The sequence below is a fragment of the Haplochromis burtoni genome, unplaced genomic scaffold (assembly GCF_018398535.1).
Source record: "Haplochromis burtoni strain Fernald_Lab_line unplaced genomic scaffold, NCSU_Asbu1 Contig_99, whole genome shotgun sequence".
NCBI lineage: Eukaryota > Metazoa > Chordata > Actinopteri > Cichliformes > Cichlidae > Haplochromis > Haplochromis burtoni.
Window position 1 is genome coordinate 1,618,430 of NW_024582460.1, and position 24,624 is coordinate 1,643,053.

Consider the following 24,624-nt stretch of genomic DNA (forward strand, 5'->3'; position numbering starts at 1 on the left):
GAAGTGGCCAAGATTAGTAAGAAGCAGAAAAACACTGGAACAAGACTGGAAAAGCGTGGCATTTAGACATGTCCTACTTTTTGATTTGTTTTTGTTCCAGGTAATAAGATGCTGTAGCTATTGTGATTGACATCATGATGTTGGCCTATGTACTGTACATAATTTTATATATAATGTGATGTGATATTTTAGCCCCGTCACAAAACCTTTCACTGATTACAACCTCCATTGATTCTATGTTAGGATGGTGTGTAAAATGTGATGGGAACTTTAGCAGTCTGGACTGTTTTTGCAACAAATGCTGTGCAGAATACATGTAAGTTGTTGTATATATGGTCTTGCTGAAACAGAGATATGTTTGACCGCTAGAGTTTGGACAAAGTTGATCGTGCAACAGGACAATGATCTCAAGCGCACCAGTTAATCTACAACAGAATAGCTGCAAAAGAAAATCAAGGCGTCGCAATGGCTTAAAGGCCAGACCGCCACCTGACTGAAATGCTGACGGGACCTGTGCATAAACAAATGCCCGCAAATCCCGATGATGTGTAGTAAAGAAGAGTTTCACAAAATTCCTCCATAATGATTTGAAAGATAACCAACAGTGACTTTGCAATTAACTGATGCATCTTTTGCTGATACATTTTTAAAAAATATTGAAATCAGTTAAAATTGCATCAATTAAACTGAACTATAATATCTTTGGATTTTAGGAGAGAAAAAAAGATGCAATCAAAAAGATTGAGTCCAAAGCCGTGTAATTACCCACCCTGCCCTTCCTGCTGAAAAGGCATTTGTTTTCAAAGTAAGCTTTCTGAGTTGTTTTTAACCTCAAACTGATGACATCTTCCTTTCTTCCTTGCTCTTCTTCAAAAATATTTTGTGGCAGTTACAGAAATGTTGTTGTTGTGGGGTTTTATGGTTGTTTTCCATGAAAGTGGAAACAGACTGTAATCTATGAGCAGAAACCAGGAAGGCTCTCTCGAGCGCTGCACGGAAAACCAACCTCTTCCTCTCTCTCCGCCCCTCTTGATGTCATCATATTGTTTGTGATAACCAAGTGTTTGATTAACCAGTCACATCCTGCATCTGAACCACATTTCCTGTTCAGACGCTCACGCGTAGTGCTGATGTTACCATAGAGCTCACACAGTTATGAAGAGATCTTGTCACTTGTTACGTTTTTAGTCATTTATTTATTTATTTTTGAAGGAAATGACACTTTAAAAACAACAACAACAAATGTTCCCTTTAACCCTTTCTCAGATCTGCTATATAACAGTCACATTTAACATCACTATTTGATATAAAATTGAGTTTAAAAAGCTTATCTAAAATCAGCTCCCTGAGTTGCTCTCTCTCTCTCACACACACACACACACACACACACACACACACACACACACACACACACACACACATATAAACACAGCCAGGCACAAGACTCCATTCATAATTTACTAAATGATGGTGATAGTGTCTCCTAACAGAAATGTATTTACAAGGAAAAATGTTTTTAAAAATTAACTAAAAAATACAAAAGCTCTTTTGCTTCACTTTCTTGCAGACAGTCAAATGAAGAAGTATGATAACAGACAATTGAATACAAAAACAACAACATCAAACTGGAGCCAGTAGCTCCTTAGCTAGCAGGGCTAGCTATGGTTTTGGTTATTAGCTTATATTACCTTAGCACAAAGTCTGAAAATTCTTCCATAGTTTTGTCCAGATATAAAATTAGATTCTTGAGTTTAATTATTTGAAAATTATGGGCCAGATTTACTAAATGTGACAAAATAGCACATGTGCACAATCTCCAAATAGACACCTCATTGGTGTGGTTAGTTTTACAGGTGATTTACAATTGTTGTGCTCTTCTCTGAACATAGGTGCAGTTTCTGCGCTAAATAACATGTTTACTGGTTTTCATTAGAAAGTAACAGAAGGTACATTTGGTAATTTTCAAACTGTTTCTCTTATTTTTTTTCCTAGTCTATAACTAAGCCAAGCTAGGCTAATCTTAGCTAACCAGCTACTAGTTGTTGCCTGGATTGGAGTGGTTTGTGAATGCTAGAGATCTAATATAACTATTGGCATAGAAAGTGATTAGGTTCATTTGCTAATTTTCTTTTTAAGGCACAAAACTTTCACTCACAGTTTTCTATGATACAATCACCTCAGCTGTCAGTTTCATTTGCATAGTAAGCACATAGACAGTACAAAAATACGACCTCTGGGTCCGAAAAAATGAAGCTAATGCGCCAAGTACCTTAAACTTGCATTCTATCTGAAAGGCACCAGATGGCAATACTTGTGACTGCAAAAAGACTTCCTATTATATCAAAGTCTTTGGGAAAATTGCTTTCTGTCTTGACCTCTGGAAACACTTTCCTGATGTGTTTATGGTCCTAGTCACTTATTTTGGTTCACATTGAATAAAAAACATGACATTTTTTAGAAATCTTGATCACTAGGTTTAAAATGGTATGCTCATTGGCTAAGAGGTTATAAGTGACAAGTCGTTAGCAAACCAAACTAGCGATAATGAAAATGTTCATCGCGAGGCTTCAAAATGGAACTTTAAAAACCGGTGGATGACATCTCAATCATCTTTAATACTTTAACACCTTCATTTTTAATACCGTCTACGAGTAAGCATCAAAATACTCATTATGCCCAAAGGAATACAAAAATGGAAAAAAATAACACTGCATTTTTGACTTAAGACACACACACACACACACACACACACAGATACAAAAACCATACAGGGCAGATGGTTGCTGACTTAATGTCCATCATTTTTTGTATACCACTGTCCACTTTGTCCACATCTCAGAGTTTTCTTGCCTGTCGTGTAAAATGTCATCGTGACATTTCCAACAGTCACTTAAACCCGCAAAGTTCACTCCTGCAGGCTGCTGCTGTGGTGATGTGTGATGGCCCTCTGGTAGTCCTCGGAGGCATTTATGTGCTCTGTGACTCCTGGATGCTCATAGCTGCGGTAGTAGTGGCTGCCCGGCTGCTGGGCATAGTACAGGAGCTGCCTGGTGAACAGAGGCTCTACCTGCAACACATGAGAGCCAAGGAGGTCAGCAAAATCCATTCAGCATAGCAGTATTTATTTATTTATTTATTTATTTTTACCAAAAAAAAAAAAAGTGAAAAAGTAGTTGGTATTTTTGCCAAACTCAATTAAAAAAAGAAAAAATTCAATACACCCTTTCATTTTTCATTTAGGGCAGGGGTGGGAAACTCCAGGCCTCAGGGGCCGGTGTTCTGCAGGTTTGATCCAACACAGCTGATATAAATGGCTCAATGGCCTCCTCAATATGTCTTGAAGGTCTCCAGAGGCCTGGTAATGAACCAATCATTTGATTCAGGTGTGTTGACCCAGGGTGATATCTAAAACCTGCAGGACACCGGCCCTTAAGGTCTAGAGTTGGACACCCCTGATTTAGGGTGTTAGAGTTTGGGATATATTGAAGCCTTCTGTTGCAGTTCTGTGACACACTCCCAAGCTGTTTGGTTTTTGATAGTTTATTATTTATGGGCGTTTGACTGTTGACAGAGATCCAGGAAGGTTGATTCACTATTTCAACTTTCCCAGCTTTGTTTTATGAAACCATTTTGAGAAGTCAAACTAGAGAAGGGCAAACCATTCCTAGTTTGGTTAAAGCTCAGCTATGTGGTTAGTTTGATTGAAAGTGTGTCAAAAATCTGTAGCTAAAAGGCACGAACCTTCACTTGGCTCATCCATTTTCAATTTATATAGAAATCAGAGTCTCGGGAGGGTGACAGTGGAACCAGGCTGGCCCTGAATCTCAGTGCGACTTATTTAGAAACCAAATTTTGTTATGAAACACTGTCAACGCTATGACTATGAACAAGGTCCTACAGACTTTCAAATCTTAGGTTTAAACTTTCAAATCCTATTTTTCACTTTTCAGCCCATACTTTAAAGTTTCAGCACTCTACTTTGAACCTTTCAAATCTTAGTTTTGATTTTAAGAACACCAGTTCGAACTTATTGTCAGCTTCCCAGTAAATATTAGGCTTCACTGATCCTCATAAACAAAATGAGAAAAAAATGAAAGATCTCTGGATCATAATCAGTGGTTAAACTCGGGGGCGGCAGTCACCTGCACAGTGAGGGTCCTTCTTTGTCTCTGTGGGTCCAGACACTCATCTCCGAAACACAGGAGGACCTGGAAGCGGGACGGCGGCCTTAGCCCGTAGCTCTGAATCTCTGCAAGTAGGCAAAAGGACAAAAATGCATCAGTAACAGCTCTGACACCTAAAACACATCAGAATTGATGATTTCAAGCGAATTTCACTTGAAGTGGTGTGACATTTAGAGTGATTCGAATGGAAAGTCCTGGTCACACCATGTATGCAAATACAATTAGCTGTCACAGCTGGAGCTGCTTAGCATGTGGGCGGGATGATGTGGCTGTGTAGACTTCATGTGACTCTCGGCTTATCATAAAATACTTCTTTAAGAAATTATTCTTGGCTGGCACAATATGTCATGAAGTAACTTCCAGAAAATCAGCTGAGTAATGAGTCTCAGTTTGTTCTACTGCTAATTACATTTAGTGGATTTAGTTTTGAGTTGAGGTGGATAGTTCTTGACTGAAATCCAAATTTTAGACCAGTTGGTGTTAGTCTTTCTATGTACAGCAAGGTGCCAGCTGGTATGAGTTCTTAAGTGAATCAATCAGATTAAAACATATCAACCAAGCTCTGTCCAGTACACCATGCTGATGATTAAGATACAGGTCAGGGACTTGGTGAATTAGGCATGGCACCATAGATAGGCCTTCATTTAAAAGAATAGTAACATACTAACCCAAAAAAGTGAGAACTTTTTAGTCTTTCGAGCACAAGTGATTGTTGATCAAAGATCCTGAGCTGATTTGAGTTTGTGTCCTCTCACCTGTGAGGTAGTCCTGCGTGTGGAGCAGTTTACAGGTGACGTCTCTCTCCAGCTTGTTGGGTTTGTCTCCGTACGGCGACGGGCCTCCCTGCCAGTACACCCTGCTCTGGCACAGCCTCCGGGCATAGAGCCCATCTGCTCGCATCCACAGCAACACTCCCCTCTCGAGGCTGGCTGGTGGACTCGGAGGACACTCATCTGGCCTCCTCTGGGATGATAGGCTGTCAACAGGCAGGGGCACCAACTCATGACCTCCAGGCGTCAGGTAGTGCTTATCTGGGTTGCAAGGAGTGATATGGCAGCCATCCGGGCTGGAAGTGGTCACCTCTCTCACCAGAGAGTCCCGGAAATATACGGATACGTGCAGACGGAAGTCTAGAGGAGGACACAGGTAGAAGTTAGCTGAAATTTCTTTTTTTTAAAACTCTTTTATGGACTGTCTTTGTTTTATTTTTAAAAAATGAAGCACGTAAGGTTTTCAATGTTCACCACAGCCCAAAGTCGCAGGGTGCTGCTGTATATTATTATTTCAGCGTTCTACATGCTGCTATGTCTTGTACTTCTATAGGAGCGTTCTGCTGAATCTGACAGCAATCTGCATTTTTTTTGGAAATGGTTTTCTGTGTATTGTTTATATGATCAAAATAAACACAAGCAAGAACGATTTGCATCAGATGCAAAATTCCTTCACATGTCACTAAAACTAGACCAAAAAACGAAGCTAGTTTGAACACGCTCGGTCGTCAGCTTTGATTAAAGTTGCGTTCCTTTTTTTCCGGCCTCTAGGGGGCAGAGTAAATATTCAAAATTAGCCGCATGTCTATTGAATCAAGCTACCAGCTTTACCTAAAAATAAATACATTTTAGATTATAGCCACCTCATGAAATTCCACTGATAGCGGCTCTGTAGTTGCTAGATATTTAACTTTATTATTAAATTTGGTGCTGATTTTCTGTCTGCTGTTTGTTATGGGCAGTCAGAGTACAGTTAATAAAAATGGCAGCCTGCAGCATGATACAGATCCATACACTAAATGCAAGAACTGAAATTAAACTGCACTGAATAAAGCCAAGGAACAAAGTCTCAGGTGAAATTAGTAGTTTTCTGACTTCTGCACAGCATTACGCAGTTTCAACCTAATTGTACCTTTAAATGCTAAAATCTGTGTCATACCGTGACATTTTCAGCTGTTTTGAGCTTATGTAAATATGCATTTGCTGCTTGTTCTATGTAGATGGATTTTTGCTTTTTTTTAAAAAATAGGACCTTAAGTTTAATTCTGAGCAGAGGATTCTGGTGAGAGTTCCTGATTTTATAGCGTGAGGGGAAAAAGTGAACTGAAAGTATTCGTGTACCTGAAAGTGCCTCTGCTGATCTGATGCTGGCGTCCAGTGTGAAAGGCGAGGGCTGACTCTCAGCTGGACCGTATGAGTAAATTGAGGCTCTTAGCTGGTATCCTGCACACAGAACAAACTATGTAGGCAATGCTAAAACTGATAACAATGCTTTTATTTTGCACGCTAAATAATAAGCCGTGTACCATTTTCCATGGATGAGCCCTGCCACGGCAGGGTGCGTGGCGGACAGGGACACTGAGTGAAGGGCAGCTCGGGCAGAGAGGCCTGCTCCTGACAGTAATCTCTCCAGCCGCATTCTGGACTCGCCATGTACTGTGGCATCTATAGAGAGGAAAGCAGTTAGCTGAGTGCACATCTTTGATCATAAGATACCAACAAACAGTCTTTGCATGATGCTTTTGTAATACATTACTCTTTAGTAGGCTTATAAGGACTTTTTTGCAACTTGTTTTATATGACCATTGCAGAATTCTTTCTTCATCCATAGATTTTTGCTTAAGCTAGTGATAAAATCCCTGCACCATAAACTCTGATTTGTTTTTGCATGAAAAGATAACGCCAACTCGCTGACTCACAAAAATAACTTAAATCAACTTGAGAGGAAAAAGCTGATTTGTTCATTTTGAGTGTGTAGTACTTTAAAAGGATAGGTCACACAGATTAATCAGTGCAGAAAAATCAATTATGGTGAGTAACATCTGAAACTACACCATGTCCGAGAAACTGAGATCTAAGAAATAGACATCACATTACTAAAGTACGGATTTAAAACTAAGCATCTGCAGCCTTTGTAGACGTGTTCCATACTTTATGAAAACAAATGTAAATTATTAAGTAAAGCAGAGCATAACTATACTCTTCATTACCCAGGCAGGAAGTACAGATAACTTTAAATAAACTAGGATAGATAAAGTTAAATGCAACAACATTTAATTTAGTAAATGAGAATTAGCATTTACAGTGTGGCAAAAACATATTTTGCCATAAATTGTGTGCTTTTTTTAATCAGTTGCTGACAAGAAATCTAAAAAGGACCCAAAAACTCCAGAGTTTCTATCAGCCCCTGAAGTCAGCACAAGTCATAGTTGGGGATGCACATCATTACCCTTCACTTGTGTTTGTAAGGTCATCCATGCATGCACAATATGACACTGTCTGTGTCTTCAACCTCCCTCATTCTCTCTGTCTTACTTTAGTCCCGCCCCACTTGTTTCTATGTGCAGGAAAATCACCTGAGTCGGCACAGAGGGGTAGGAGGGATGCATCTGAAAGCTCCCTGGGCTCAGAGGACTGTCCTCCTGTCTGGGTCCTGCATGCGGGAAAGAACATTTTTATTAGAAAAGCGCTCTAGAAAATGTCTGAACACATTTTCTGTCAGTACATTTAGAAAAGTCCACATCGATGCAAGTACTTCAGCATGACTTGAGCTGGTGCTTTGACAGTTTGAGGAGTCAGAGAATTTCCACTTTATGTCTGATACACAACTAATTATCAGATTGTGATCATCTAATAATAATAACTACAATAAAACACATTAGTAAAACCCTTTATCCAGTTTGGTTATTGCCGCTGTAGCCCAATCAGCTTTCAGTATTACTACCAGCTTAATTCATGCTGCAGTTAACTTTTTTCAACGCTTTGTTCGAAGGGGGACTGACTTTTCTTGGCGCCCTCGGGGATGATGCGGTAAACTTTGTAGGGGTCCGAGATGTCCAGCTGGCTCCTGTCCACCAGTTCCTCAAAGTCATTGCTCTTGTTGAGGGCGCAGCGCAGGCGTGTCTTCCATGTCGGCGGGTCGGGTTTGTCGATGCCCTCCCGAAACTTGCCTTTGAACAGCGCCCAGGCCTGCAGACAGGTCCGCGGGGAAATGTTTAGAATACCTCTCTCAAGTTTAGCGCGAGAGAATCACACAGCCTGGTCTCTCCTAACTGCGACTGCACGGCCTGTAGAAGAACATCCTCCCGGTGCTGATAACTAGTTACTAACTCTTCACCAATAATTATAAAATAAAACTTTCGTTTATTTTCGTTAAGTGGTTTCTTTGGAGCCACAGTCATTTTAAAGAAGTTGTTTTGCGTCGCTCTCCCAGTAATGTGTGACTTTTTTTACAGCATGGTTCAAATATTCTTATATGGAAATAATCGCATCCTAATGTATGGAGCGAATTTCATGAAAGACAGCAAAACCCTTTTTTATATAATGCATCAGAGAATATTCAAACGCTACTAAGACGCCTAATCGAGTTAATTATTTTTACACACATCATTAAAAGGCTATAAGAGAGTTTAACAGCTCTAAAGTTTGTAATACTTTAACACATATTGCTGTTGTTTTATTCTGAAAGGCGCAGCTCGCTTGTGGCTGGCGGACCCCGGAGGATGCGGGTCTCTTACCTTAAAAAGCGCGGCATCCTCATCCCGGTTGTAGTCCTGTTTCCCGGCGTGTTTCCACGGTATCCTGAAGATGGTCTTCTCGTCGTTCTCCCAAACCAGACCGGGATATTTCCCGCAGTCCACCTGCTCGATGAGCCACTGGCGCAGCTTGCCGTTGCCGCTGCTGCCGGAGCCTCCGTAATCCACGTCGGGGTTCATCTCTGACCAAAAAGACGCACGGGACAACTCCACTGTCTGCTCCTGTAACGTAGTAATATCACACGCTCTCGTGTTTGTGTGTGTTTTGAAAGTAGGCTTGTGTAGGTTTAGTAAAGAATGATTAAGTTAAGTAAAACTACTAAAGGTTAACCCACTGCGCTCCCACGCAGACTAACTTCACTGTGCGCTTCGCAGGCTGATCGAAGCCGTCTTACCTGTGAAACTTGAAAGCCGTCGAGTTTTGATATCAGTCAGGGTCAGAAAGTCCTCATCATTCCGGCGGGCCCGCTTAAATCCACCCAGCCTATGGTGAGCAGAGGGAGGGCGGAGCCGGGATGCTGAGGAGGGTGCACCTGCTGCTTCTGCTAGGCCCGCCTGCTTCCCTCCTGCGAAGCTTATCAGCGCGCACACAGCGGCCGATCTACAGTAATACACTGGGGAAACCCTGCCGGCGTCAACCCGAAGTGTCACACACCCGCACACGTGGAAAATGATAGGATGGAGACGAAAACAATTCTTTGAAATTATAAAGCTTTACGAAAAGTACTCTAGAGTGGTCCAGAGGTAGAAGCGACGCAGAAAAACATCGGCAGCAGTTTTCCCACTGGAAGATTATTCAGAACAGCTGACATAACGCCTCAGACAGGAACACAATACCACATAAGATTATCATTTGCCGTGTCAGAGCTTTAGGAGGCCTGTTAGGAGAATTCGACAGATGATCAATTCTGTAAAAGCAATGCGGTCCAGGAGTCCGAGAAAACATGGTTTTGAAAAGTTCCCACTCATTTCCCCTCAGTATGATTTTCAAAGTGAGTCTGGCTCCTGTGGCAGTTTTGCAGTGCTGCAATAAATATCCATCACTGCTTTCATTACTTAAGTGAACGCAGTGATGTGAGTATAAGACAGATCTAAAAGTTGTTAGTTACAAACTAACAACTTTCCCCCCTTATTTGCTTTCAGTTTTTCTGGGATAAGTACAAATACTGATGTGTTGCGTAACCTACAACTGTTTAAGGTACTCAGTTTGTATTTTATATGAAATATGAGAGAGAAACGTGCCTAGAGAGTCATTAGTCATTATGCAGCAGACTGGTTCCTGTCAGTCTTATGCTGTCAGCATTAATCAGGAATACACAAACTGTGACATTCTGGGCTGATAACCTGTAGTTATCCTTAAAATTTGTGGATATTTTTAACTTTTTATATGTTTTTTAATTATTCTTATGAACATATTAAATATTTATGAATAGATTTTATTTTTGTATGTTTTGAACATTTAACTCTTGGGACATGTATGTGATGGAACAGATAAATGTCAGCCTCTGATAATGGCCGTTAACCAGGATACCGATATCAGTCTGATACCTGTACACGCCTATTATTAATATATGAATTTGCCATCAGTACTGATGCATGAAGCGACATTATAATGTACATTGTAGAGCTTAAGCTCATCTCAGATCGATGTCTTTAATGCTCTCCTACTCTTAATCTCTCTCTCTAATTCAGAAAAGTAAGTACAATTTTGTTCTAATGTCGTGAAGTAGAAATATAAAACTTTGAAAGTAGAATTATGAAGTGATATTAGATTGGAACAAGTACTTATTTGAAGCTTTACCTACTTATCAGCACGAGAACTGAAAGGAACTCATTATGCAAATGCTTCCCATCAGCGTTATACCATAGTTGATCCTAATCTGTAACCGGTTGCCAGGTTACAGAAATCAGTCGTGTTTTTTTTTTCTCTGTAGTGTTCATCTTTAAAATGACAACTGTGTGAAAAATGCACATGTGGATGTATGATGCACTTCATCACACGTAATCTCAATGCTGCTCTACATTTCACATATGGCACTTTTAAACCAACAATATTCAGCCGACAGCTGTAGCTGAACAACTTCTCATGTTGAGATTTTAAATAATTCAAAAATGAGCATATAAAAGTGACCATGCACTGTTATATGTTAAGCCACTTGGGGAGGATTCACGAACACGTTCTAGCTCGTGGACCCCCACTAAAAGCTCTGGGCCCCTTGGTTATTGTAGTTCTGAGTTCCTCTGAGGAGTGGTTTCCACTTTTCAGCTGGTGTCATTTAAATAACTGAAAGAGGCCTGAAGAGGTAGAATTGTGCAATATTTTAAAGGGCAAAGACCTGTGACGCAGAATTTTCTCACCACCAGTTATCTGGTGACCTTTGAGCTGACTGCTACAATGTAGACCACTATATGAAGAAGTCAAAACTAATTCAATTACTGTGGGGTCATAATAATGTCAGAATTTCATCGTCAGCAGAGATACTGTTCTCCACAATATGTGCGATAAACTTCTACTTAAGTCATTTATGACCTTTACCTGGATCTGAATACTGCGTTTATCCAGAAACCAGGTCAAAGATGGATTTTAGTCCCTCGTTTTGTTTCGAAAAGGCTTGAAATAACTAAAAAAAAGAAGATTAATACATTCCTTTGTTGCATTATTACAATCTAAATATTTTCACTTGATGAGTTAAATGTCATCTCAGTGCATGCATAATTAAACAAAATACGAAATGCAAACTAACATGAAAACGTTAACATAAAAGCTCTACATATATAACTGCATTTCCACAGACTGTGCACATATTAAACTGCACAAATAACATCAAATGAAAAGTTTACATTTAGGAAGAACAGCACAATAGTTAAAAACAGCACATCTGATTTTTTTTTTTTTTACTGTAAAATATAAAATAAAGCGTTCTTTAGCTCTCTCACGGTCTCAGAAAGTAATAGTCATTTTTCAAGTACAAGACACAGCATAACATAACTGACGGGGGACGGCGGGGTGGGGGGGTGTACAGGAGGAGTATGTGTTCACACTGTGGACTGTATGTACATATATTTCCTTGGTGTCATGCTTGACTGCCCTTGCATGTTGTTTTGACAGTTAGAGGCAAGGACATGACATGACGAAGGGAACTGAAGACGGTGACATAAAATCCCCCCGTCACATGTCTGCTTAGCCACTCCACGCACACGAGACTGAACTTATCATCCTGACACTGAACTTTTTATGAGACAGGTGTTCCTGACGCAGTGCGAGGTCGGGGGCAAAATGATTTTAAAATGTGCACCCGGTCTCTGTGGGATTAAAGGGCCAATCAGAAGCCCGCTGTCCTCTGCTTCTTAAGTTCAGGTGAGAAATGACTGAAGATCCACAAATGAGTTTCTTTATTTGCTGCTCGTGGCCAGCGCGGGAGTGATGCTGGTTGTTATGGCATCGCTGGTGCTGGATTTCCGGTTTAAAAGGGCCTCGATCTCCTCATCATCACTGAACGTGCTCTTCCCGTACAGCTCCTTCCACCAAGCTCGATACTGCGGGGAGCAGAGTCAAAGACAATGTCTCTGTTTAAGACAGGCACTGGACACGTTTTACATCGGACAGTCACTTAAAACAACACCTCACTGCTGTATAAAATCAGCTTACAGGCTGCTGATTGCCTTACACGCATCACTGCACAGCTTACAGATGAAACGCTGCGTTATGTTATAAATGTGGATTCAAGAGTACATGCCTGCATGAATGAAGCCAAAAGTGATAAAAATCCACAGACATTAAATACAAACAATATTTCTAATTAAAAATGCAATAATTATAATCATAAAAAATAAATCATGACTCATCCTTTTCTGTTATTTGTGCAATATTTGAGACTGTGTGTACTTTTGTACACCTGCATTAGTGAACTGTTGAAGTATCAGGTTAATTACTATCATTATTCATGACTAATGCACTGTTTTGTATGTATTTTATATATATTATTTTAATCATTTGAGGGAACTCATCATAGAGGCGGAGCATCTTCAGTTGTGTTTGTAATAGCAGCACTATTCATTCCTAAGTATTCATTACCACCGTTGCCTTTTATTGTTTTTTTGTGTGTGATGTGATTAAAGTGCAGACTTTATTTAAGGCTTTTACATTAACTGTTTATGAATTACAAAGCATTTTATACCCAGTCCTCCCTTTTTTTCAGAGACTCAAATATAATTTGACACTAATATAATTTAAAGTATAAGGATTTTTTTAAAAATACCTTTCTGAAAAGCCTTTGCAGCTCATGTCTGCCTGAAGTGTAGAGCACACGGATATGACATCTCCCTGGAGATGTTCTGTTAGGTCTCTACTGCCACACCTTCTGCTGCTGGTTATTTGTAGGTCTTTGCCTTCAGTTTTGTATTTAATAACTGAAAAGCGTGCTCGTTACCCATTTGCACTGTGAAGTGAACTCTATCAACAGTCACATCGATATTAACCACCGTTTAAACTGGCAGCCATATGTGATGTGGTATGTTCTGGATCATGAACTGTTCTTTTTCTTCTCCTGGTTTCATCTCTCCAAAGAATTTTTTTCTATGGCTGGGCAAGTTTTTCAGATGTCTAATCTGTTCTTATTGTTCTTGAGTGTAACAAGTGGTTTGAGCAGATTGTTCATTTGGAAGCTCTTAAAGACCTCACATCCACTGAAATCTGCTGCTTTGCTAATTGTCCAATTACTTTTGAGTCTCTGAAAATGGTGTGATGAGTACAAAAATAACAATAGTTTTCAAAGAATTTGTTTTAATCACCCTGAATCGGAGCTGAAAGTGTCCACTGTTTATGTTTAAATACAACTTCATGTACGGCACATTTTAGTGCTATTTGAGGTACTTCACAAAAAAAATTAAAAGACTTTAAAGTGAAACGAGCAACATAACTGCACCAAAATGCAGTGCAGTTTACGGAATCCATGCTAATTTGATTTAGGCTGTTGTGAAACTTAACTGAAAAAGGTGAAGCATAACCAAAAACAGAGCTGAGGTATCAGTCGTAGTAGTAGCAGGGCCCAGTCCCACTGACAAGTTTATGAGAGCTTTTCGGCAGACGTTCTGTGCCCTTTATGCACACTTTCAATAAGTCTGCATTTTTGCTGACTTTGCCCACAGCTCATAGCATCTTGACTTAAACAGGGTTACTGAAAAAAGCAGAAAACAAGCATGTGATGAGCAGCCTCCTAAATGTTCAAAAATGCTACATTTATTACACACCTGATTTAGACTTTTTTTTAAAGACTGCTCACAGTGCACATACAGCAGGGGAAGTAATTATTTGACACTTATTTCACTCAGTGATGTGTAAATCAATTCTACCTTTTTTAAAAAAAAATGTGTTGATGTTCTGTTTTGATCCAAAAATTAGAGACTGTTCGTTTCTTTGTAAGCGAATAAACTAAACCAGCAGGGGATCAGTTATTTCATTGTTTCCCCCACTGTAAGCTGGAGTTTTAGGCACATGTGGCCTGGATCCTTGTCAAGCTGAAGAAGTTTAGATTGAGCACTTTTAAAACTTATCCGAACACATCTGACATCCTTATACACAGATATCATTTTATAATACAGTTCTGCAGCTGTTCTATATTTGTTTTTGGACTGAATACTACAACTGCTCCTTTTCCAATAACTGTCCATGTGGGAAATGCTTTTGGGCCCATGTCATGTGACATGAAGGTCATTCCATGCAGGACAGCAGCAGAATAGGATGAGTAGTCTTCAAACAGCGGCATGCACTGCTCTCGTCACAAAACGGCGCCAGCTCTAACAAGAAGAGAGGGTTAAATGGTCCAAGTGGGAGCATAAGGAAAAGTGAAGCATCTGTTTCTCAGATATGTACTTCTCACACAGGTCCTCATTTAGGAGCTTTACTAACACCCATATAAACCAGACTGGGTTGGCTTTTGAAGGGAGTAGTTCACACTGTTGTATGAAAACGTCAGGTTTTTGTTTTGTTTAGTTTTTTTGCAATTTCTCATGTCATAGCCTCCAGCTTTTAGACAAAGAATGCTTTGATGAGCGGTATATTGAGACCAGGCTGTACCTGAACTCACAAATTAAACCCACACACTCATCTGTCCAAATGTATTGCATCTTTTAATCCACATAACCGTTTTCAGCTGTCCCAACATAACTGATTTTTTTTCAATGAATAATCAAAAGTGAAATTAATTATGATGACTCACTTCTGTTAGTTCTGTGTTTTCAAACTCCTCCAGCTGCCGCAGGAAGCCCAGGTTGGGCCCCGCACATGGCCTGACTGACCGAACTGCTGCCAGGGACTCTACCCATCCGTGACCCGTCACCGTCATGATGTAGGCCACCACCAGAGTCACGCTGCGGGACACTCCTGCCATGCTGAGAACACAGGCCTTCACAGCTCAGAGCAAGATAATCACCTCATATTCAGATTCTCTGCTTTAGTGTACAAAGAAGTGAAACCCCTTCTGTCCCAAAGCTGTGGTTAAATGCCTGATTTTGCATGTTTGATATGAGAAAAGATGAAAGGTAATGAAATGTGCAATGAAAGCTTTAACCAAAATTTTTGGCAGACAGCTTCTTTTTGGTGCTAGTGATGTGGTTGAAAATGAGAACGGGGTCGATAAAATATGAGGACCTCCGGTCTGCGATCAAACCCGGAGCAAATTCTCATGATTATGAATAAAAATCTTTTAGATCTTAATGTTGAAACTTTTTACAACATCTCTATGTCAAAATACGTAATATAGTCTACCATATATCGTAACTGAATGTTTTTTTAATATGACCAAGTATCATTTCAGATGACATGTAAAACAGGACTGAGGCGTTCCACTCACCAGTGGACGAGGCAGCCTTCTCCTTTCAGTCGGGATTCATGGATGAACATGATGCTGTCTCTGAAGTACTGAATCCTGGTGAAATGAATCACATTCACAAGATATACAACATAGTGAGGATCATGCCTTTCAACCTTAAAACTGGATTGTTATTATTTATTATTATTTACCATAGCTGTACAATTTAGTTTGTAGTCGGTAAAGAGATCATGTGTTTAATTATTTAAACCAACCTTTTTAAAAAAGGATGCATTTGGATAAATTTTCTATTTTGCAAGCTGTAATTCATTTCTTTTATTTATAGAAATGGGGCAAAGAGCTCATACATATATGCACGTTTTATATATATTCAACATTTATTCAAGTACTCACAGGTTTTGCTTGGAATGGTCAGCTGCGGATATACAAAGATATGTGATGCCCTGTGGGAGAGGGAGCAGCTTCATTAAAGAAGTGAATACTTTAGTGGCAAAAGTTAACATGATAGGAAAAGGCGAGTGCTCAACTATTGAGCAGGGGTCATTTGTTTGAAAACTGGAACTAAACTCACTTCTTGTTTCTCACTTCCTATGGGACAGCCCCTGAAACCTTGCCCCTCTGGCCCTGCCCATGTGGTAGGTCACGACATAACGATGTTTGCTTGTGTTTGTCTCTGTGCTTGTGTGTGTGTGTGTGTGTGTGTGTGCTGTGTTGTGCACCTGGCAGCTGATGGTACATGCAGTGGACAGAAACCACCTCGTCCTGGTATGACTGCACCACTGCAAAAACCCCTGAGCCCTCTGGGACAGACCGAGTCCTGGAAGTGCTCCAGACAGGTGAGATTGCACGCACAGAGCCCCGACAAATGCAGACACATTTATAAATACCAATGAAAGTGCCCATATTAAAGACATGCCTAAGGTTCATGAAGGCTAAATTATTATTTCTGATAGAGAGAGTCAGATTATGCAAACGGTTACTGAGAAGTCCTCATATCTTCACACTATCACTCTTATAGCTCATCATGGCCTTGACTCAGTGGTACTGTTTGTAAAATCATGACTACACTCTAAGTCAAAATATATGAAAATTGTGGATAAATGCAGACATTTATTTACTTTACTTGCAAAAAGAATATTTGGGGCTTGGAATTAGTTGCAAAAGATGACCTTTTATTTTGCAGTATGATAATTAGGTTCATATACAGTAAATGGCACATTTAGAGACTTGGCCAGATGTAAATGCGCAGACCACATCATCGTTGCAAATTCTACCTTCCTCTCTCAGGAACCATCACGCTGTCTTCCAAGAAATCAATCAGTCCGCGGTTTGACTGTTAGGTATGCAAATAACCCATCCCATCTGGCCACTTGGTCTAAAACAGACCTGAGTCATCATTTTTGCCTCAAAACTCAAAAAGTTGCATCACACATGATTTTGTATGCTTTAAAAAAAGCAACTGAATAACTGTCATCGCAGTTCAGAATGAGTCCGTAGGGCCAGACTTCACTTCAGGCCCAAAACCTTGTAAAAGTTTTGGTGGTTGACCAGTTTGAGTAGTGATACTGTAATACAAGTTGCTGTTTCTCTTCACTGTTCAATGAAACATGCTAACATGGATGGAGAAAGTGTAGAGAAATCGCTGAGCGCTTTTCATGTTCGCTTTCAACAAGAAAAGATGAAAGTTGTGAAAGCGGACACTGAAGATGGCAAGCGGATTCAAGATTTTCAAGAGACGAGTCCCAGTACGAAGCCGACGGGAGGACGTAATGTATTTAATGGGCTCAGATGAGATCAGCAGACTTAAAGTCAAATCATTCAATCTGTAAATAATTACAGGCTTGTACACATCAAAAGTGTGCATCATTTCATAAACTCTGACTCAAGGTATTGTGTATTTACAGAAAGATACCTCAGAAAAACCTCAAAATCAAACTATTTGTTCAGTAAAACTTACATCTTCACACATATTTTATGCTTCAATCTATCAGCTCCTCACATTCACTAACACACACACAAACACACACAAAAACACCTTTCCTGCTGTTTCATACACAAATTGCCACATCTAAATGCAGCACTGAAAAGCCAGAAACTTTTTTTTGCAAAGTTCCACTTTCAAGACTTTCTGGACCTCAAGCTGCTGAGCTAAAAGCATCTCGTGTGAACAATACTGTGCAACATCCACTAACCTTGGCTTGCATCTGCCTCACAGCTGCATCAACTGAAAACAGCATTCAGATTTTCATATATATACTAGAATCCCACACAATATCGAGGCCCCACAGTCAATTAGAAAATTGCTTCTCTGGTGAGAACTGGTGAATTCCAGGTCTTATGACTGAATTTAAAAAAAGAAGACAGAAGACACATGCGACTTTCACACTAATTGAAGTGGTCTCTTTCAATAGCCTTTGATAAAGATCTGATGTTGATAATGAATGATCTGATGATCATTCAGCCTTTAAAAACACAAGGTGACCTCAGAAGATTAGAAATGGAACGATTTATTGCTATTAACTGTGTCTGTATGCAGTGTATCATTTCAAAGCATTTATTTAAAACATGTCCTCTCTTTTCATAAACTTGTTAAGGTAATAACTATATTTGAAGCAGCTCTGTAAACATATTAAGGTGGGAAAGAGGCTCTGGGCTGACAACAATATCTCACAGTTTCAGAATGAGTATTAATCAGCAGGGGGACACAGCAACCACAGTCGTGCTCAGAGGAGCTTATGTACTTTATGGTTGGGTTAATGTTGAGGTCAGGGGGTCGTGCAATCTGATGCAAGACATTAAAAAAGGCCTCACCTCCAGAACGGGCGCAGCTGTATCATGGATGGACAGGATGTGGGTGATGTTGTGCTGAGCCAGCAGCTCCCCGTCTCGAGCATCTGTGGAACGCAAAGAAAATCGAGAAATACACGATACACCCTGCATCCAATCACCAATCACACCGTGTGAGCTCCAAACTAAATAAAGCATCTTCTGCCCAACAACAACCCCCCTCCTGAAGTGACTTCCAAGCAAATGTGGCCTTAAGATTTCAAAGTTTTGCTCTGGTTTTGAACTGAAAGAAAAACCGGAAAACCAGTGTTTCTAAAACAGTCCAACAGCTTGGCCCAAAAGCAAGAAACAGTAATTGTTCTAATCAAATTTTGTTCTTTGAAAGGAAGCCAAATGTTTTCTACCTTGGACAGATGTGCCTTGAGCATTTTTTCTCATATGCTTTGCAAGTTTGCAGGATGCTGATTGGGGCCACCTATACAAGAGCAAGATGAGTTTGCACTGAAACCTCCTTAAAGCTAAATTCATTCAATAATTAAATGTTTTGTCATTGGAACTCTTATTAACTGTAGGACACAACCAACCAATTGCATCATACAGTAAGAAAACAGTGTGAGTGGCATCAGTGCACAGAACACTTGCAGAGGAAATACAACCCTAAATCACTGGATGACCGCAGCGTCAATGTTATGCAACAAGTGCTGCAGTGTGTCATGAGATAAATAGTTTAGTTGAGTGTCAGGTGCTGATATAACAGTGAAGTGACAAGTGATGATTTTTTGCTTAGGGCTGAGAGGTTCAGCACCACTCAAGGTTTCTAGGTGCTGGCCTAGAACCTGCATCCTCCCATTCAAATCCGTCAGCTTCCTTCATGAAAGATTACGTTTTTCTTTTTTTCCCATGGTTAAATATTAGTTCTCAAGGAGAGAAATGTTTCCAAATCTCTTCTGATTTCTAAAGTGCTAAATTTAAGTGTTGTCATCATGGCTACCTTTACTTCTTTTATAAAGTCAGGTTGTTATAAATTCAGAGATCAAGCCTTTAGTAGTGTTGAAGCTGATGAGATTGGGACTAAAGATGTGGGATTAAGCAAAAGCATAGAAGATGTGATGAACATTGAAGAAACTAACAGCTTAGTTTAGCAGACTAGCAAAGCTAAGCAGAGTACAGACTAGCTCAGAATAGTAAGAGCAGAACAGCAGTAACGCCTGTAAATATCCAAAAGTGGCATTGATGGAACTTTCGCAGCCAAAAGCTCCAGCTCGCTTTATATGTGCTAAGTCATGTAGATAAATGAAGATCAAAGGCCTGCTTAAGATTAAAAAGGTGTCACATTTCCTATTTGACAGCAATTCCTTGAACATACTTTATTTCTAAAAAAGAGCTGTCTGCATTTTAAGACGTTTCCTGTGTAGTCATGATTCTTAATGTGTGCAAAGATTAAAAAAAGCAGCCCAACAATTGCATTTGGTGCTTTATGGAAACGTGTGGAATGTAGTTCACACTGAGGGACACCCCCGCGCCATGGGGCATCCCCTCCCACACCACCGCTCAAATATTCACATCAGCGCTCAAAGTAATGTTTCCCCCAGCTGCTGGCAGATTTATACCTACTCAGAGGGTAAAAAACACACTTTTTTTTTGTTAAAATGCAATATTTCAATAGCTCAGCTTTACACTGTGACCTCTCGACTCTATAGAAACTGAGCTCAGTGTAGCATCTCACCACATGCCCCTCCGTATGAGGAACTGAAACAAACTACTACTACATTATCCGGAAAATAAATCAATTTTTTTACACACATGACAAAAGGCACCGCAGCCTACCTTTGATATTTCCAAGATAAAGATCAGGCAGGACCTAAAAACAGTTCAAAATTGTGTAAAATGGAAAATGCAGAAGTTAAAGAAAAAACAAGATCTTGGGGTTGTTGTTTTTGTCTTTTTTAGAAAAATATCATGGCAGGCTCTGAAGGTTTGATTTCCTAGATATCGTTGTTGATACTGTACCTTGTTTATTCCGTTACCCATCTCCGCCAAAGGTGTGTAGATAAGCACACTGAATTTAAGAGGAATTTGAAGTCATAACTGGAAAGTGATTCCTTTAGGGAGACGCTTAAAGCAGCAACTTAACTGTCTCTAGTCACTAACTGCTACTCGGTTCAAAGGAACCCTGACAACTTTTTAGTTTAACTCAAACTGTCATGAAGACCTCAGCTCGTCCGTCTCCCTGAGTGCCTCTTCATTGAGAGCATGTTTTCCTCAGAATGTGACCTTAGCACATGTTTATATTTAGACCATGCGTTGGTCATGGGACCATGGATAGGCACATAGCAACCAGACAAAGATGGTTGAAGGCCAGAACAGATCCGATGGCCCAGCTATCACTATCTGCTGAGCTGTCAGCACCCTGCTAGGAGCACCTTTGAATGAAGCTCAAAATCAATTATCTGTGTGTTCCTGCTGTAAATGAGAGGGCAGCTGTCTTAAAACCAAGATTGCAATCAGGATTCTTTCTCTGTGTTTATCCATTCAGATCAAATTCAGTCTCTATTTCTACTAATATCTGTGACAACCTCAAGCCAGTGTTACACGTTTGTGCCCAAGAGTTGCAAACCAGTGTGGAAAAAAAATCCCCACAATTTTCTGTTTCCTAAAAACAAGTCGTACTTTTCAAATACCCGTTCTAATATTTTCTAATAACAAAGTAGTGCTTTTAAACCTAATTTCGTCTTCGATTTCAGAATTCCCCCATTTATGTCTAATTTTGTGCTTCTCAGTGGACATCCTCTTAATTCTAACTCGCTCTGTTCATTTCCAGTAAATCTGGCTACATCTTCAGTGCATCGCTCTGAGCCGATCGAGGTATTTTTAGCCCGGCTTTGTCTTGTGTTCCTCTGTGTGGTTCAGTGTGTGTGTGTGTGCGTGCGTGTGTGTGTGTGTGTGGCACAGAGACAGGCAGGGGAGAGTGGAGGCGTTTACAAAAATCTGCCTGCTGCCTGCCTCAGAGAACTAGGTGGAACAGCTCATCGGCACCGAAAACTCAAAACCATTGATAAACAAAACAGCTCACACATTAGAAACCATGATGATACATTAAAAATACACCTTGATCAGAGCTGAGAGAGTGCGCGTCTGTGTGTGTGTGGGTGGAGGGGGTGGGAGATTGGGTTTCACAATAAAACTGTCTTTTTAACAAGAAGAAGAGGAGTCTTTCGGGTTTGAGGAAGGTTTGCACATCAAGCCATCACTTTATCGAAAGCCGTTTTTGGGCTCCAACTTAATACTTACTTTTTAAATGTACTTAATTATTAGTTTGCTTATTAAATTGCCTCTTAATAGTGAGGAAACACGTTGTTGTGTGTGAAACAGTCTAAAACCTCAAACTATCTCATTTATGGCGAAATAACTGAGAAAATCATCACATTTGAGAAGCTGAAACCACAAGACCTTTGTGTCTTTAGCCACAGGTCTTTGTAGCCACATGCAAGCCTGTCTCTCTGTGGTTGGCTGTGTTGTTGTGCTGGCACACCACTTCAGTTTAATATTGCAACAATTATTCCACGAGTTTCTCTAAAATCCTATACAGACGTGTACAATCACCAGAGGTTGAAACCTACTCATTTTGGTGAATTTGGGACTTGTCCTCTACAGCTACCATGAAGTTTATGGTAGTGGAAATATCTGAGAAATCACAAAATATTCAGCGTCTCTTAAGGATGAATTCCAATAACTTTGGTGCAAAGTTTTCCTCTCCAGAGGGTCAAAGATGTTGCTTCATTCATTCAAGCCAACATCAGATAAGGAGTCTCGTACACGTATTCATATTTCCCTGTCAGTCCATCCCCTGACTTTACCTTGAGGTTGACATTTGACAGATATCTGATTACACACCCATGAAATTGCGTGAAATACTCAAGCTCGCTCAAGGATTAATGTAGGCCTTTCGTTACATAAACAACAGTAGAAAGATGGCAGGAAATGAGGGGGGAGAGAGCAAGAAGGAAATTGATATGCAACAAAGCTTCCCGTGAAAGGAGTGGTTTCAAAGGGCTGTAACATTTCAGATGTCTCACAGGGATTAACCATTCTGAGGTCTTACTGATCCAACACACAGTAAGTTCTGTAATCAAGTAAAAGAGGGTTTTTTGTCATATCACATATAAAATCTGGAATATTTCCATATGTAGTGTAATGTTGATGCTTTATGGTAATTTTTAAGTGTGTCACCTTCCTCAAATAAAGTCCATTAAAAGGCAAAGGATGAAAAAGGAAAGAACGCTTCCTATAAAACAGAAAAGGAAAACCCTGTATGAATTCTGAGAGTATATTTTGTCGGGCTTAAAGGGGGGAGTCTTTTTAAAGAAAAGCCTCTTGAAATCTATAAGTGCTTATGAAGACCAACTGTACAAAATAGTGCTGAAACCTTTGGAGCCTTTTAGGGACTGAAGTTAGACATCTGTATCTGTCCACTGTGATTCTTCTGGTATCAAAAATGTCTATGATTATGCTATAACTCATAATTCCCACTCATTTTTTTTAATATCGTAGGGGTGTTTACGCAGTAGTCCAGAAGGAATTGGGCCCAAAGAAGCTCAAACCCAAAAATGTCAATGTGGTGGAGTAAACATTTTTCTTCTGGAAATTTAAATTCAGCATGTTTCAGGCGTTGAGACAATATTTGATACAGTTCCATTTTTTATAGGTTTCAGTTGTAGGAAAACACCCTTCTGTAAGTATTAGGACTATTACAGCACTATAGGGCACTTTACAGCATCCACCATCTTGATTGGATTGTAGCAGCAGCTTCAAATCACCTCACACAGCTGCTTCTAATACACATGTGGAGGTTTCTTTTGCGGTTCGGCTACGTTTTTAAACTGTTATCATCAGAGGAGTTCTTTCTCGTTGTAAAACCTTAACCAATCAGCATGTATATACAACACAATACCAGCATTTTACGGACAAAACTGACTTCAGAAGTCAGAAAAACCAGAAACAAGTGTTTTATTTCCATTCTCTTCCGCTTATCGATTCAGGGTCGCGAGGAGGGCTGGAGCCTATACCAGCTAGGACAAGAGGCAGGGTACACCCAAGACAGGCCACATAGGGCCAGTTTGTACAACTGATCAATTCTGTATTTTTGAGAACCAAAAACAGATTATAGCCACACACCTCTATTTGCGTCTTTGTATTTAGGAATATCTCACGAGTACCCCCTGCTGCAACCCGGTTTAACTGCAGCTAATTGCTGTACATTGGCGTTAACAGGATGTGGAAAAGCTCTTGTAGACATGTTGAGTTTCTTGGTTGTAGAAGCAGTCAAATGAACACTGCAGAAAGACATCGTTCAGTTAACCTGCACCATGAGCGGGACTAACGACAATATCGAGCAGATCTAAGCCAAAGTCCCTGACATCTCCTTTGGGTGGAGCGTCATAGTTTCTCTTTTCTGCGCATCTTGTTCATGTCTTTTCTTTTCTTTACAATTTGCAAAGCTTCAATCCTGACATTGAATTGAAAACATGTGACACACTTAGTCACACACTTGGTCTTCATGGGACAATAACCCAGACATCTTGGAAACATTCACTTAATGATCTCCTTTTCATGAAGGAGTATATCTCAGAATATAAACCATAGTTTGTATTAACTTCACTCCACTCGTTAGCTCTAAAAAAAAAGAAAAGAAGAAGAAGCAGATTCCAGATCTGAAAAGTAAAGCCAATGTATTCCGCATTCTTTATAATGGCCAGCAGGGGGCAACTCCTCTGGTTTCAAAGAGAAGTCTGGATAAAAACAGCTATGGGCTCTCATGCATATGTCCTCAGTTCACAGTCACATAAATCTCTTGTTTGTCACGTCCATTCTCAAAACAACAACAACAACGTGGTGATGACTGAAATTTCACAATAAAGCGTGGATGGAGAAGTCCATCTTTTATATACAGCGTATGGCTTCACCTCACTTCTAAACACACAGCAAAGCCAGTATCAAAGCAGACATGCTCAGCTGATTTCTATTCAGATTAATAACATGCTGATCCATGAGAGGTCATGTTAACAGAAGCCTGTTAAAAATCTGCTCTGCCATTATTTAAGACCTGCAGCCTGCGCTCGGACTGGTGGGTCACCTACTTCACTCCAGTGAGCCTGACATGTCAGAGTGACGACGGAAAAGTGCCGTTTTCAGATCAGCTTGTGATTTTGGATTCGCCTTCGTACTTTCGCCTGAAAATATTTCACTGGATAAACGGCGACGTTGAAAGTGCCACACTGATCCCAGCACTTCCTTTAAA

At 40.1% G+C, this 24,624-nt stretch overlaps 2 protein-coding genes across 6 annotated transcripts; both read right to left on the reverse strand.

Moving 5' to 3' along the window:
• Window positions 1–1,988: 1,988 nt before the first annotated feature.
• LOC102308432 (interferon regulatory factor 4) lies at window positions 1,989–9,234 on the reverse strand. The gene is made up of 9 exons (XM_014338415.2): window positions 9,105–9,234; window positions 8,692–8,931; window positions 7,957–8,143; window positions 7,531–7,607; window positions 6,481–6,619; window positions 6,296–6,397; window positions 4,940–5,314; window positions 4,143–4,249; window positions 1,989–3,067 (listed from the first exon to the last, which is right to left on the reverse strand). Exons 2-9 carry the CDS (start codon window positions 8,887–8,889, stop codon window positions 2,906–2,908), a joined length of 1,347 nt encoding a protein of 448 aa, XP_014193901.1. The 5' UTR covers window positions 8,890–8,931; window positions 9,105–9,234; the 3' UTR covers window positions 1,989–2,905.
• Window positions 9,235–11,341: 2,107 nt separating this feature from the next.
• LOC102306539 (dual specificity protein phosphatase 22-B) lies at window positions 11,342–24,600 on the reverse strand. 5 transcript variants are annotated; one of them, XM_005937236.1, is made up of 7 exons: window positions 24,464–24,547; window positions 20,154–20,187; window positions 16,259–18,433; window positions 15,933–15,982; window positions 15,561–15,635; window positions 14,928–15,099; window positions 11,342–12,246 (listed from the first exon to the last, which is right to left on the reverse strand). In XM_005937236.1, exons 3-7 carry the CDS (start codon window positions 16,451–16,453, stop codon window positions 12,103–12,105), a joined length of 636 nt encoding a protein of 211 aa, XP_005937298.1. In that variant the 5' UTR covers window positions 16,454–18,433; window positions 20,154–20,187; window positions 24,464–24,547; the 3' UTR covers window positions 11,342–12,102. The 5 variants fall into 5 exon arrangements, with proteins under 5 accessions (XP_005937298.1, XP_005937301.1, XP_005937297.1 ...); XM_005937239.3 differs by lacking the exon at window positions 24,464–24,547 and adding an exon at window positions 20,337–24,330 and having other exon boundaries at window positions 18,351–18,433; XM_005937235.2 differs by lacking the exon at window positions 20,154–20,187 and having other exon boundaries at window positions 24,464–24,600.
• Window positions 24,601–24,624: the final 24 nt, after the last annotated feature.

What these genes read in the sequence shown, in the direction of transcription:
- LOC102308432 (XM_014338415.2), bottom strand. Translation starts at nt 8,889, where the DNA reads ATGAACCCCGACGTGGATTACGGAGGCTCCGGCAGCAGCGGCAACGGC. An exon ending in CCCCGAGGGCGCCAAGAAAA is followed by an intron (nt 7,608 to 7,956) that starts GTCAGTCCCCCT and finishes TCCCGCATGCAG; the next exon opens with GACCCAGACAGGAGGACAGT. An exon ending in CACGCAGGACTACCTCACAG is followed by an intron (nt 4,250 to 4,939) that starts GTGAGAGGACAC and finishes GCCTACTTGCAG; the next exon opens with AGATTCAGAGCTACGGGCTA.
- LOC102306539 (XM_005937235.2), bottom strand. Translation starts at nt 16,453, where the DNA reads ATGTCTTTAATATGGGCACTTTCATTGGTATTTATAAATGTGTCTGCA. An exon ending in CATGTACCATCAGCTGCCAG is followed by an intron (nt 15,983 to 16,258) that starts GTGCACAACACA and finishes CCTCTCCCACAG; the next exon opens with GGCATCACATATCTTTGTAT. An exon ending in AAAACACAGAACTAACAGAA is followed by an intron (nt 12,247 to 14,927) that starts GTGAGTCATCAT and finishes TGCTCCCCGCAG; the next exon opens with TATCGAGCTTGGTGGAAGGA.